This window comes from Oculina patagonica, chromosome 8, assembly GCF_052425735.1.
Source record: "Oculina patagonica isolate OP01 chromosome 8, crgOcupat, whole genome shotgun sequence".
Taxonomy (NCBI): Eukaryota; Metazoa; Cnidaria; class Anthozoa; order Scleractinia; family Oculinidae; genus Oculina; species Oculina patagonica.
The window spans coordinates 7,767,346-7,783,218 of NC_135765.1; the positions used below are offsets into that span (position 1 = coordinate 7,767,346).

General features: G+C 38.8%; 1 protein-coding gene across 1 annotated transcript in view; it reads right to left on the minus strand.

The window, feature by feature from the left end:
- Nucleotides 1-14,692, minus strand: part of LOC144662614 (uncharacterized) — an 18,502-nt gene extending 3,810 nt beyond the window's left edge. The window contains exons 1-4 of the mRNA XM_078523466.1: nt 14,617-14,692; nt 13,624-13,974; nt 10,895-11,047; nt 9,777-10,279 (exon numbers count right to left, since the gene is read on the minus strand). Of these exons, the coding sequence (XP_078379592.1) occupies nt 9,777-10,279; nt 10,895-11,047; nt 13,624-13,972 (1,005 nt within the window). The 5' untranslated portion in view covers nt 13,973-13,974; nt 14,617-14,692. The remainder of the gene's footprint in view (nt 1-9,776; nt 10,280-10,894; nt 11,048-13,623; nt 13,975-14,616) is intronic.
- Between the last annotated feature and the right edge of the window lie 1,181 nt (nt 14,693-15,873).

The window sequence follows — 15,873 nt, forward strand, 5'->3', positions numbered from 1 at the left end:
CGGAGATTGCGCAGTACGGACTGAAAATCATCTTTAAATTTATCGATCGAATATGCTGACAAAGAACATTCAAAATAGCGTTACTACTGCGGCACAGGTAGCGTCTCATGAAAGTTGCAGCCGCTGCAAGGATACTTATTTCCCCATAATCTTTTGAATTTATCAGATTTTCCTTGTCAACTACGAACTTTATGATTTCATTCATCACGGCACTTGAGTATAAACATCTTTCGCGGACGATTCGAGGGAGCAACAGAATTACAGAAACTGAACAGAGAGGAGCCTGTGAACGAATGAGACCCGTCTTAATGGAACGCACTCTTCCCAACGGAAATTTTCCGAAATTTTTTGTAAATGGTAAACACCCCCCTATGTTTGACCTTATATGGGAAATGAGTGCGGAAAGTGCCGCTCAGCGTAAAATGTTTTGGCGGGAAGCGACAGCTTCATCAGAAAAATGGTTGAAAACAGCAAATTTGGCGAGCTTTATGAACAAGAAACAATCAGTGGTGCCAACAAAAACCACAGAAATGCCATAGTAAAATTAACTACGCAAAACAAAAGGATTGATGCGAAAAGTTTAATTAATAATACTTGTAAACGCACAACAAGAGCGAGTGAATAAAGTAGAAAAGAAGCAAATAATTTACGAAGGAACAGCAAATTGACACAGTTTCATTCATTGTACGTCATCAAATTAGGCTCAGCGCTTCTGTAAAGTTTGTTACCTTTTAATCTTGGTCTTGTCCTTTTATACTTCAATAAACCTGTTCCACTGAGCGCAATTTTGCTTTAGCAGCAGTGGAGCCCTAAATGCTTCGTTCTACTTGCACAAGACGTGTAGTTTCCAGAAAAGCTATTGCTTCGGATCATCCCGTAAATCTTAACTGTTGTCACAATTTCCAGGATATATAGACGACTTTAAAGGTGATTATTGGATGAAAATCTTGGGAAGAAAACTCTCTCGCTCGCTTTCCTCGTGTGTCTCATTCAACACAAGAAGTGAACACCACGCCACAAATTTTCCCGCCTCCTCATACCATCACTTCGTTTACATCAAACTGAAATGTCCAGTCGATTTAAACTTAAAGAAGAATTTAATAAAACAGTTATTCTATGCGCCCTTGTAATGTTGGTTACGAGTCGTTATAGCCAACGAGGCGCGAAGCGTCGAGTTGGCTTTTTACCACCTCGTACCCAACGCGGGCTCATAGAATAATGAGGGGGTCTGAATGGGGGTACCTCGATAACACTAAAGACCCATCAAAAGATGTAGATTTCACCGCATTGCGTTTCACTGCAATACGGCAATGCGTTTACAATTCGACTCGGACATTTTAGACACGGATGTCTTGCATTATTTTTGCGGCATTTTTCCATTATTTTATTTATTTTTTGTCAAAGTTTCGGGTAAAGAGAGACGAAAGTAGACGGCCAAAGTTTGGCAAGTAGCCGGCTGTTTCGGCCGGCTGCCGGCCCTATTCAAGTTTCACTCGTATTCTGCCATGTCGCGTCATCCCTCTACGGGAAATAAATTTCCCCGATTCCAAAACTAAACTCAAAACGCTTGAATGACGAGCCAAAAAATAATTTATTTCTCGATTAAAAGATCGGAATATCAGGAAAATAACAGTACTAGCTCCTCATCAATTAAAACTTTCTACATAACAGTTACATAACAGTCAAGAATAAAATCTTAAAAACACAATTTCGAACTATTCAAAACCAGATTAACGTGCGTCACACGACAGGCAAAATGTTTCAGATGAATTTTTTATCAAAAATGAGACCAAGCAACCTTTTGAAACCGAAGACTTTAAAAGCCGTGACATTATGCATGCAGGCCGTGATAAAATTTAATTAAAATAAAATTCAATTGGTCAGTATTCAAAGTTTTTATTTTGAAGTCATCTTTTCCATCGATAACTTTATTAATTGATCTCGTAAAAAAATCCATTCAAGTTCGCACCAATACTGTACATTACGGTAACGTCACTAACCAAATCTAAAATATATCCAAAACATGTTGTGCAAACATTCTACTCTTTGTGACATGCGACTTTGACGGCCAACTGTGCAAAAATGAAAATGAAAATAACCTCCAGCTAAATAAAAAATACGGTTTTAAAGTAGAGTCTAGCTCAAAAAATGTACCGCCAGTTCACACCGCTATTTGTAGAAACCAGAAAAGCGTCTAGTTTCAAAGTTTGTCACAAAAACATTGCGTGACATGAATGACGTTACCTCTTTTATTTACAAAAATAGCTTCAACTTGAATTGTCAAAGCAACTACAGTTTCACAATGGTGAATATTAGTACTTTGCCCCTTAAGCTTTTTTCTCTGTCCTCCCGCCGAAGCAAAGAAGAAAACATGATTGCAGATTAGCCCAAAAGTCGACCCAAGGTACTTACAACGATTTACTGTCAAATCTGAAATGAAACCGATTGGCCCAGGCTATCCCGTCGTTTTTGGCCGACAGGAGACTATCGTCTAGGACGCCCAAAGGGTAAATTATAAATCGGCCTCGCCCGATTAATTAGTAGCAAGATGAAGGGTTTTATTTCGAGACCACTGCTGCCACTGGTTCTTTGATACTTAAGTGCTGCTCTATAAAAGCAAAATTTATAAGCATTATAGTGTGTGTCTTTTTCTTGGTCGTGGGTTGGGAACATTAATCATAGTATAAGTGCTATGTAAATTGCTGCGACCTAAAACGGAATTCATCTTTATATTAAAGATTCATATACATATATCAACTTACTATTTTCTAGTTTGTTTTTAAACGTCTTTTTTTCATTTTTAGACTACCTGTCTGTTTAAATTTTCACCTACTTCCTTACTGTTGCTTAAGTAGAGACAAAAAATGAAACTAGTTCACGACTAATTATTAAATAAAATATTCTGCATGTTAAGCAACGATGTTAGAGTAGAAATTTCCACTACGTGCTTCTAGTTTTAGATTTTTATAGAGCATGTAAATTGGTGCTAGTAAGAAAAAAACTTAACGATTCAAACTCCAGTAAACAATTAGACAAACCTGTGTAAAATATAAAGCTGTCAAATTTTCAAGGTAGTTTCATCTGCATGAGGAAAATTATATCATCAGGTCAACATCAAAATGAAGAGAAACATATCTATCGGGGGTGATATGAATTACATCACAGCTGTTGGGCGCCTTGAGAGCTTGTAAGTATCTTTGTTTTCAACAATGGCTCTGCATGTTTGGATCATGCAATTAGGTGAGTCAAATTTGAGAGAAAACAATAAATTGAGCTATCTTTTCGATTGTTTCAATTATTATTTGTGATTATCGTTGCAGGTCGAGCCACCTTCATGAATTACAAAACAGATTGTTGGGGAAGTGAATCACTTTAGCCGTTCTCCCCAAAACCCAGATTTTGAATTGGGGGTGCTTTTGTATAACGTATGGTAAATTTTTTGTTTTGAAGACGTATAAAGCACCTGCCCACAACTATTGTATTGATAATTAAAAAATTCCTTGCTCTGACGGGCTTTTTGCACGATTCCGCAATGACTTTCATTCCAGAACGTGTTTCGTTCCTGAATGAAGTTTCTTCTGCATTTACATGACAAAATCGACAGGCTCAGATGAACCAAGGTTCGCCCAAAATGCTGTTGTCCCTTAATAGTCGATAAGAGCGATATCTTTAATCTCAACGAGCAGTTTGTCCATAGGGCAGCTTTTAGGGCTTAACAGTAATGACAATTTTTTTTTGCTCTGAGTTCAAAGGCTAGCTACGGCCCTACCAGCTACCAAAACCTTTCTCGGGATTTCCCTGTTTTCTCATTTTGCAATTTGACTTTCTCACTGGGGGAATAATTCAATTGATTATTACCCGACCTTTAAATTTCATCAATGGTTATAATACATTTGTTTGAATACTACAATTATTACGATAATTTTTGTGTTTTTTTATTCCTAACAATTTGCTAGTTTAGATAAAGTTACATTTTAGCCACTCTAGACAAAAAATGAGCATTATTTGGGAAAAGGTAAAGAGCTTGGAAAAATGTGTTGGCTGGAGCCCTTAGTGTTTTTTCATTTAGCAACCGTTTGATTGTTAAGTGAGATAAATAATGCTGTCTGTTGAATAATTAATGCATTTCTCCCCTTGATTGACACCTTTTACGAAGCCTCCGCGTTTAGTTGGTTCACATTTATTGCTTACCAAACGCCCCGAGTGAACACTTAAGACGAGAAACGGTAAGTTTTCATTGATGTCCGTCTAAAAAGGTGCAGTGACTTATTTAATTATTAGCAGTAAATAATAAAGATGGTAAATTTCAAGCTCGGTAATAAATAGTGAAGAAATTATTCAACATGACTCGAGCGTGGGACAAAGAAAAAATCTGAGTCCCCGACGGGAATCGAACCCATGGCCTCCCAGATACCGGTTGGGCGCTCTAACCAACTGAGCTACGAGAGACTCGTTGTGAGCTGGGCCATTTACTAGGTTGATAAATAAGACACGCGTCCTGCATACTGCTAGGATCAGCAATGTCGAAATTTACCATCTTTATTATTTACTACACATTTGATGATTTCGACATTGCTGATCCTAGCAGTATGCAGGACGCGTGTCATATATCAACCTAGTAAATGGCCCAGCTCACAACGAGTCTCTCGTAGCTCAGTTGGTTAGAGCGCCCAACCGGTATCTGGGAGGCCATGGGTTCGATTCCCGTCGGGGACTCAGATTTTTTCTTTGTCCCACGCTCGGGTCATGTTGAATAATTATTAGCAATTATAACCAATTGGCTGCTAAAATGGTTAAGTGCGAGATGTTTTGTTAAGCAATTAACAGTTTCAACACTGGCTTAAAACATTTTCTTATGTATGGTTAGTAACTTGCAGTTTGTTTTATATTTGTATCTTCCCGGACCCTTGAGAAACTGGAATTCGAAAATGCCTAGTTTTGCGACTTTCGAAAATGTCGGGAAGCATGCCTCGTTAGTTTGCATGCAGATCGTGAATGATATACAGAGAAGATTTTTCCTAGTATGCATTTAAACAACCAAAGGACAAGTGTTATGTTGATGTAAATTGGAGTCTGTTGCTTGAATAAATCTAGAGATATACGCTGCTAAAGTTGACCTAAAATCACAACTTTTGTCACGCTACTGGGGCATTGTTTTTTTTTTTTTTTTTTTGGGGGGGGGGGGGGGTAGTCTGTTCTCGAAAACAATAAAGTCAATCAGTCAAAAAATGTTACCATGATTACTAGTTTGGTAAGACCTCCATACCCTATAAATATGGCGAAGATAGACCAACCCCCTTCTTCCGACCCCTGCCTGGATTTCTGAGTCACAAACTCTTAATAGTTGCAAAAAATGAAAAGGATAAAGGCTTTTAAATATCCCGCGCGCTGTTATTTTGGATTGTATGACGTGTGAAATCAATCCAATCACAGAACAACTACAATTTCGCTGGAAGAGCAGTGTTACCAGCATGACACATTTTCGTTTGCAATTAATTCCGGGAAAATCAATATCACCAACTCAAAGATCACACAGCACATCTGTTATGACGTGTGAAATCAATCCAATCACAGAACAACTACAATTTCGCTGGAAGAGCAGTGTTACCAGCATGACACATTTTCGTTTGCAATTAATTCCGGGAAAATCAATATCACCAACTCAAAGATCACACAGCACATCTGTTATGGGGGGGGGGGGGGGGGGGCAAAGGGCTTTATTAACCATGCACATAGCGCGCAAAGACCAATAACGCTCCATAGGAGAGGGAGGGTGGGAAATCCGCGCGAACTACTCGCTACGCGTGCAACAATCCTATGGCTGGCACAGATGTCTCCACATTTAATAAAACGCTGTTGCCCCCTGAGGCTAAAACATATCAATCAAAAAACGGAAACATAGCCGCCAGTCGAAACGTAATTAAACACGAATAAAGTGTCCATTATTCTAATTGCGGGCCCAAGAGAGGCCCGCAACCCTAATCTTGACAGTGACCAGCAGATTGCGTATTACGCGTGCGCACCACGTTTATAAAGACCAGCTGCAAAGCGGAAGTTGAAAATTTTGTTCTTCCACTAAGAACGATCAGAATGCGAAAAATGTGTCAATCACAACAGATTGTCGAAACACCGGAAGTTGAAAATCTGTTCTTCAAGAACAATGTGTCAATCTCAACAGTGTGTCACATAAGATCGAGGCTTCTGCCACATGGAAGATTGAAAACATTACGTTTTGCAGGCGTTGTTTCGGCGTTGGTTTTGAGAAGATTTACTGTGATTGCATTACAGATAAACCACGGCAAAACGAATGATTCCAACAACGATTGATCTCGAAAAATCCCTTACAACACTGACAACATGGCGAGTTCACCGACTGAGAAAAATCGCGTCTCAATTACACCGCATGTTTGATAAAATCATGCATTCAGTTAACTGATAAATGAAACGTTAACAGTTAAGTGACATTCTATTAGTTATACTGAATGAGATTGTTTTTGTTAATAAAAGCAACAAGTTTTTTCCTAACACCAAAGCTATTTTGTGGCATTTACTCGCCCCGCTGCGTGACCAGGTGATATATTAACCGATTCTATAATTATGAGAAGGTACCAGAGTCGTACCAGGCACATGTTGATCTCCTTGATGGCGTCAAGTGGGGCGCGGTCAAAGTTATTCTAAGTTTTTATCGAGATGATGACGAAAGATCGACATTGAAACGGAAACAGAGGTTGCGTACCGTTTGACATGCCAAAGCACAATTCAATGGACATAGCTTGTAAACATTTGATCGGTTTCATGGAAATCAGTCAAAAGACAAGCGGAAAAGTTTGGACTCGGAGCAATTTGACTTTAAAAGTTGTTAACTACAAACACACAGAACTACACTAAAATGGCGGTCATACTAATCAGTGCTTGACATACGCACCGATTACAAGCCCACTGAAACATTTCAGTACACTAATTTCTCCTTGTGTCACCCACCAGGAGTTAGGAAAGGTTTTATCAATGGGTCGTGGACGCCTGAGACTGCTTAGAACAAATTCCTCTCAAACAAAATTTGATGAAAAAATCCAACCAAGAGAAAAGCCCTGGGAACAAGGGTGGAAACAAATCAAGCACATTTTATCGAGAGAGGTTACCTGGAAAGCCTTGCCTAAAGAACTTTCGCGGAAGTTTATTTTTAAAACAGGAAGTAGGCCATCCAACTAAAACTTAAATCTTGCCTTTTGTAACGCAATACCAACCAGCAGTACCAAACACAGTCCGAACTTGAAGCAAATACTCATGAAAAATTGGCATTTTATAGAACAACCATTGCACAAGGAAATATTCAAAGAACCTTCCCTAATATTATACAAAAGGGGTAGGTCTCTCAAAGATATACTCGTGAGATTGAAACTTTGAAAATGGCTAATACACGTGCTTGAGAGTCGTGCATGCCTATCTTTTTAATCACTGGCGTGCTGAAGTAAAGAAAATTCAGGTTATGACGCAATTATTTTCGCTGTAATAAAAGGAAAGTTAATAGATAACTAAAATTAGTAGTTAACTGACAATTGGCCAAAAAAATAGCAGTTACCTGACAATTGGCCTAAAAATTAGTAGTTAACTGACAATTGGGTACCCCCATTAGCACCCTCGTGACGCGCTACTCGGAATAACTGTCTCTTGTCCAGTGATTTTATCGACACCGTCTGAGAAATTTTCGCGACCTGTTGGAATTATTGCTGTGAACTGAGGTGACTTAAGTTATTTGTTCTTCCACCATGAGCGGCTACAATGCAAAAGGATCCGAAATTGTGTCGTTCAATTAGGAAGTTGAGAATTTTTTCCTCCACAAAGAACGATTAGAATGCGAAGAAATGCGAAGTGTAAATCACAAAAGTTTGTCTAATGAGATCGACGCTTTTGTCACATGGAAGGTGAAGGTGACAGTGAAGAATCTTTAAGTGCATCAAGGCCCGCACTTTCTAACCTGTGGTTACCACTAGTCACTAGAGTATAACTAAACGAGCAGTGTTCTTTCCCATTGCAATTGCCTTCAGTTTTTTCTGCCATTTCTTGTTCTGGAATGAAATTTCATCTCGGTAATATCATGTAAACAGGTCCAGAGTTCAACGTGTTTAACATTAGCACAACTGTACATCAAGATCATGACGTAGACACAAGGTAAACACGAACCAATCAATCTGAGTTATTACAATCCAACCAGCGCGGGGCAGGACTGAACTTAACTCTAACGAATACACCACAATAGTGGTGAAAGAATGAATTATCGGGCGGGCATACATGTGTTTATACAGGAGGTATGGGACATGAGAAAAAGCTGACTGGAATCTTAGTTTGTTTAGCCTCCCATTAACCGAATATATACCAGACAGAACAATGGACTTTGTTCATTTATTGAAAGGTAACAAGTAAAAAAAAGGTAACAAAAAAGTGTTGGTTAACTGCCTTAGACTTTGGCATCGAGCACATACAAAACGTTAAACGTACCACCTTACAAAAAAGCTTAAGAAGCACATGTATTCTATGAAATAAAGGGCTATAAAGCTAAAGGTGTGTGGCTTTGTGTCACTTTGTGTCAACAATACTTCTTTACAATTTATCGTTATAAAGTTTGTAGTCTTATCATGCTAATATAGAATAGGGATATCGTAAAAGTCATTCCCAATTGGAGCAAATATTAATGGTGATTACGCTTCTTACAAGCGCATGACGATTTAGCTATCTGATGATTGCCATCACTTCAGTGTTAAGTGTTAGTGCATATTTCAACAATAGTTGTATAGATCTGCAGCATGCAAACTACTGTAGTAAGCAATCAGTTTACTTTTAACGAACGAAGTCTTTCCAGAAATCACCGGAAGACGCTCCAACTTGGAAGTCATCTGATCGCCGAAACTGACATGTGTGACAAAAAAGCTGTAGGGTTATGTGATGAAGTCAATACGATTTTAATTGTATTGGCATATTTGGCTAAAAGTGTTTTACAGAGCCAACTATTCGTGGCTGTCTTTGTGCAACTATATGCGTCGTCGGCACTTCCTTATAATTTATCATTATGAAGTTTTGTAAACTTATGACACTAACTATTGCAATATCATAAAAATTATTTCACGATTTGTGCTGGTTACGATCACACAATGACGTGTTAAGGAGCCAAATTAAATACTTTCATTAAGAAACCAAATACTTTTATTCAAGTTTTTGATCAAAGGGCGTTTTTGGCAAGCCGAGGCTAGCTGACACACCTTTCCTGTTTGCTCAGAAATTCTGCGTTCACAATAACACCTCATCTGTGAACATGTTTTCGTCTTTGTTGCGACCTTGGCTACAACTTTCCTTAATTAGAACCAAGGTTAACTTTGCCTTAAAATAGTCGTATTTTTTTTAGTTTCGATTGGTTAATCTTTGCTTGCCTTTTAGGAAGTCAGCTGCATACGCTTGGGATGTGCATACGAGTACTTTGTTTTTAGCCACCTGGCTAAGGCTTGGTTGTCGTACCAAGCGTACCCTAAGATGGCATAAAAGCTTGCACATTGTAGAAAGTAGTTATAGTTAGCTTGTTGGTTTGCTAGTCTGCATTTTGCTGTTCATTAAAGGAAGAAAGCTTGAAGATTCTCGTTGCCTTCCGTGGTGTTCAAGCGAGTGCTCTCTTACAGACGATTGAACTACCTAACGGTTCCTATCAACTTACAGTTTTCCACTAGTTGCGTTACTCTACAGCATGCAAAGCTCTATATTAAACATTCGGTTTTTTAACGAACAAATACCTTCCAGAAATCACCGGAAGACTCTCCAAGAAGGTAGTCATCACATTCCAATCTTGAGCCATCCTCAAGTACATGCCAATGATGTAAATGCGCCACAAAAACAGCGTGATCGTATAATCTGTTTTCATCTCTACCGTTCCCCCATTTGCCAACGTAATCCCACTCATGGCAAAGTCCGGCTAACAGCGAGTCGTCATCATCCATTCTTACAAACGAGCCACAGGAGTCGGGCTGGGTATCCGTCTGACCGCTAAAGTACTGGACTACAGCTTCACCGGTGCTGTTAGCGGCCGTGGTCACGTGGAACGTACGCCCTTGCTGTTTACTGCAGTGGAATCTCAGTTGAGTGAAAGGCAAGTGTGTTCTCAGCTCCTTCATGGCTGTTTTCGTGAGAAACGTCTTGTTATTATGATAGCTGCTTATTCCTCGGTATGATGTCTCAACTGACAGTTGGAAGGGAGATGAGTTATCAATCACAAAGTTGGAGACAAGGAGCCAGCCTCCTGAAATCAGGCAATGTCAGCGGTTATTTTGACAAAACAAAGGCTTTAAGGAATACAGCGAGGCTAAAATGTTATTTTATTATACACGGAAATTCAATCTTAGTACTTTAACTAGTATACATTAAATACAGTTCATATATGGGACAGTTTTTAGAGGAATAGTATGAATTTTAAAACATTTGCAACTAGTGGCCAGTCGTACTACAAAAAGAAAAATATTATGACTCTGTAAATGCGAATTCAAATGCCGACTTATTTTCAGAATATTTAATTTTTATATATATTTTAAACAATTAGATTTTGAGCCCGAAATTCCCATGAGCTGATAGTTAATGAGGTGACAGGCGAAATAATCACTATTCTCAGTACCGGAAATAAAACATTTTACTATCACTACCATCTCATTGGAATTGAAAGCGATTCATCTGATTATTTTATTAGACCTTATTAGAATTCTCTCCGGCAGAAGCTCAGAAGTGAGGATGTTTTTAGCCATCAATGTCATCAATGAATTCATGAGATTTTTGTGTCAAGTCAAGGGTCATGAACTTCTGTATCCTACCATGTTTAAAAGCAAGAATCGCTTTTCTAGTTAAGGAATTATCAATAACTCACCAGCGTCAGTTGTCATGTCACAGTAGACTTTTAAAGGATTTCCGTTCTTCTCAAGATCCAACCAGAAATTACCGCTGACCACTTGTATTCCTTCACTTTCCTTGATCTCTTCGCAAGAATCAGCAGGCAGCTCGGGAATGGAACCGAGAGGCACTGGGATGGAATAAAATAATAACGATTTATCATATGACCCATACGGTCCCGCAGGGTAAGGTGGCTCGATCGGATTTTTGAGTGATGATGCCTTTAAACTTTGAGCAACTTGTATGCCACGGTAAACAATAAGACTGGAAATCGATCAATACAGCTGTACTAAAAAAAAGATGAAAGTTTCGAATGAGATAAGTTTCGTCGAAATCGGAGCAACCATAGCAACATAATAACGTCACCACCCATTTTACACGAAACCGATTTTCTTGTAATAGAGGGTTTATTTTGAAAAAAGACTTCTAGATCTTGGACTTGACATAGTTTTCTCAAGGTCTGCGAAATTGGAAGAATTTCCATAAGACCGTTTTCGAGAAAATTTCGGATGAAGTTTCCAGGTGCTAAAATATAACAAATATATATATATTGAGAAAACGTTCACAAAGTCCGATCAAATAATATTTTGGCTCTAAGTGAATCTTGTACTAATTACCTTAGGCGAAAACCTCAGAGAAATCGTTTTATTTGATTTCTTGAAACATCGGCTTGAATATGAACTGGTATGAAGTGTTACTTCGCTCTTTTATCGAAAATGGGCCTTCGGTTACTAAAATGATCGCAAAATAATATATAGATTTAGGCACGCCTAAAAGCGGAGCTCCCCATTTATTTAATTTTCACTGGAGCTTACAATGTTTTCATTGTAGTGAATAAGCGGCCAAAGTACTAATGTTTATGGCGGTTTATAGGTTCAAGACAAATTTAAATAGCTCACGGTTAAACCGAATGTCAGCAGTACGACAAAAATAATAATCTTAAAGCGGGGCAAAATCATTACTCATGGCACGAAAAATTACTTTAGAGTACAGTAAATTATTTGCTTTCTAGCAATAAAAAATAGTTTCGCGATCCTGTAAAAGTTTCGCAGCAGTTTAGTAGACTCCACAATATATTACATTGATATAGGATATATTCAACGTGAATTGCTGAGTCTGTCGGATTAGCTCAATCGGTAAGGTGCCAGTCTGCGTATCGGAAGGTCGTGAGTTCAAATCCCAGAGGGTCAAGTTTTTTTTCCTTTTTTTTTCTTTTTTTTTTCTTTTACCCCGTAGCAATAAAATGGTTTGTTTATTATATCAACCCGATTTAGCTTTCGATACTCCTTCATGTACGATGCTGGCTTTACAGATAGACACGAAAGTCATTGATCGATTATGGCTCTCAATGTCCACTTTTTTGGCGGTCGATTACTTTCTACACGTAATTTTCAGCCACATTTTGTTTCATTGCTTCTTGTTTTTCTTTTTAAACCTCTTTTAAATTTTAAAGGCCGCCTTTATACGGCCTTCTTGCTTCACTATTTCTACAATCAAACTATGGCGGCCATGTTGCGCGACTCCGTACGTACGACGTACGCACCCGCGAACCATGCCGCTATCCATGTTGACCATGAAAACTCATTTCGATAGTGTTCCGTCTTTCATGCGTATGGGGCTCTGCTCTGCGGCCCTTCGGGCCGCTGTAGAGCTCCGCTAAAAAGCACTTGATAGAATTTTTTAAACTAAGCACTCAAAATGAAGAATAATACAGCTCTACTGATCTTTAATACAGCTCTACTGATCGATCTTCAGTTGCCTTGTTTACGGTGGCATACAAGTTGCCCATCATTGTATCATCACTTAAAAATCTGATCGAGCCACCTAATCCCCGGATGAAGGCCATACGCCTTGATCTGACAGGGCTAAAAAAAGTCGTACGGCTTTACCAAAAAAGCGTATGGCCCGCGTTGGTCACGAGATAGAATTTGAAATTCGGCACCCGATTCTACAGTATTGAATCCAGATTTGTGGAAGGACCTAACGTCCGACACGGAGGTAGTTTGCAAGTAACGAATTTTAAAAGAAAACGTAAATTAGTCATGTTCAAACTCGCAAATGCAGTCACAGGCAGACAAATCTCTGTGTTTGAGGCTTCGTGACGTAAGCGTCACGGTATGCGCTATTTGATCCCATACATTCTTTGTAACGATTGACCTCCGCTTGAGTCAACTGATCGTGAGAAATGCTCCATAAAATACTGAATTTCGCGTCTTTTCATCCCAAACTTTGATCTACTGTAAGCCAGATAAATACAGTTCACTTACCTTTTATCTTTTGTGTGATCGTTTGTATTTTTATGGGGTTTTGAGGCCGTTGATTCCTCGATAGTCGTCACCGCCCCCAGCTAAGTTTAGGATGAAAAGATGCGAAATTCAGTATTTTATGTAGCATTTCTCACGATCAGTTGACTCAAGCGGAGGTCAATCGTTACAAATTACAGTGAATGTATGGGATCAAATAGCGCATACCGTGACGCTTACGTCACGCGGCCTCAAACACAGAGACTTGTCTGCCTGTGATGCAGTAATCGATACAAGATGATTCCTCCTGCTGAGCTTGAAAATCTGCTGTGTAGCTTTTTAACAACAGCAAAGAAAGTGCGAGTATGTTCGACTAATAACCTGCCTGCAGTGTCCCACTCATCTCGTCACATCTTATCTAATTTTATCTTACCTCGTTGTATCTTAAGTAAGTTTTGTTTACCTCTGCTTGAACCCTTCCCCATGTAATATCTGTCACTATCCTTGACAAAGTCCTCTGGTCTGGCTTCCTTAGTGCTGTTGTTCAACTCGCATATGTCTTTGAAAAATACGTAGTTATAACTTTGACATCTGACGTCAGAGATGCACGCCTCTCTGCAGTCGAGTGAAAGCGGCCGAGCCTTGAACGTTTTAAAGGTGTGGTCCTTTAGCATCATATGATAGATGGAGTAAGTGTCAATTCCGCACTGCTGACTGGAGATGTTGCGGAACATTACAGACACCATTAGCAGTACGGTGATAATGAAAATTTGTTGGTTAGCCATTTTTGCTGTATCCGCTACAGACACCATCCCTGCAAAATGAAAATTTCAGCGACGGATGTACAATATTATCTGGTTGCTAAGATAAGAAACTGGCTTTTTGGACCGCCGTGTTGTTGCAAAAAAATTTCAATACTCTCATCTGCAGGAGTCTAACCGTTTAGTTATTGACATAGCGACGGGCATAAGATCGCGTTGAGCTCGGAACTACCGACAATGAATGTTGCTTTGATATATAATTAGTAGCAAGATGAAGGGTCTTTTTTCGAGAACACCGCTGCCACTGGTTCTTTGATACTTAAGTACTGCTCTATAAATCATTTTATAAGTGCTATGTAAATTGCTGCGACCTAAAACGGAATTCATCTTAAAAGATTCATATACATATATTAACTTACTATTTTCTAGTTTGTTTTTAAACGTCTTTTTTTCATTTTTAGACTACCATTCTGTTTAAATTTTCACCTACTTCCTTACTGTTGCTTAAGTAGAGACAAAAAGTGAAACTAGTACACGACTTGTTATTAACTAAAATATTATTCATGTTATTCAACGATGTTAGAGTAGAAATTTCCACTATGTGCTTCTAGTTTTATTTTTTGGAGAGCATATAAATTGGTGCAAGTAAGTAAAAAAACTTAACGATTCAAACTCCAGTAAACAATTAGACAAACCTGGGTAAAATATAAAGCTGTCAAATTTTCAAGGTAGTTTCATCTGCATGAGGAAAATCATATCATCAGGTCAACATCGAACTGAAGAAAAACATATCTATCGGGGGTGATATGAATTACATCACAGCTGTTGGGCGCCTTGAGAGCTTGTAAGTATCTTTGTTTTCAACAATGGCTCTGCATGTTTGGATCATGCAATTAGGTGAGTCAAATTTGAGAGAAAACAATAAATTGAGCTATCTTTTCGATTGTTTCAATTATTATTTGTGATTATCGTTGCAGGTCGAGCCACCTTCATGAATTACAAAACAGATTGTTGGGGAAGTGAATCACTTTAGCCGTTCTCCCCAAAACCCAGATTTTGAATTGGGGGTGCTTTTGTATAACGTATGGTAAATTTTTGTTTTGAAGACGTATAAAGCACCTGCCCACAACTATTGTATTGATAATTAAAAAATTCCTTGCTCTGACGGGCTTTTTGCACGATTCCGCAATGACTTTCATTCCAGAACGTGTTTCGTTCCTGAATGAAGTTTCTTCTGCATTTACATGACAAAATCGACATGCTCAGATGAACCAAGGTTCGCCCAAAATGCTGTTGTCCCTATTAATAGTCGATAATAGCGATATCTTCAATCTCAACGAGCAGTTTGTCCATAGGGCAGCTTTTAGGGCTTAACAGTAATGACAATTTTTTTTGCTCTGAGTTCAAAGGCTAGCTACGCCCCTGCCAGCTACCAAAACCTTTCTCAATTCGGCTAAAGAGGCAAATAGTTAAGTTCGATCACAGAAAGGAAAGAAAAGGACGTGAGATAAAATATAGTTGCAATTTGTGACAAAAAATAGTCACACGCCAAGGAAAAAGAAGAAAACTGAGCAAGGGGAATTTCTTTGGTCGGTGATAGTGGGTTTTGATTTTCCTGTAGATTCCATGCGCTCGCGAGAGAGGCGGTTATACCTCGCCCGCGCCAGCAGAGACTATTTACGCGCAACTTTCTAGTATTTAACTATTTATCATTTGCCAGTCATATCAAGACATGTTCACCTTAGTGATCTACTCTTTTCTGTTCATAGCTAGCCTCTAGTCTGTATACGCGGATACATAGTTTTTGGGGGAAATAAGATGTCAGTCACTGTTGAGAGGTGATACCAGCTTTATATTAAATACTAAATATTAATAAATACCAACCAAATACTAAAATTATCCATCATTGAGTGAAGTTAAAGAAAGATTTTGCTTCCCGAGCCTTAAAGCGC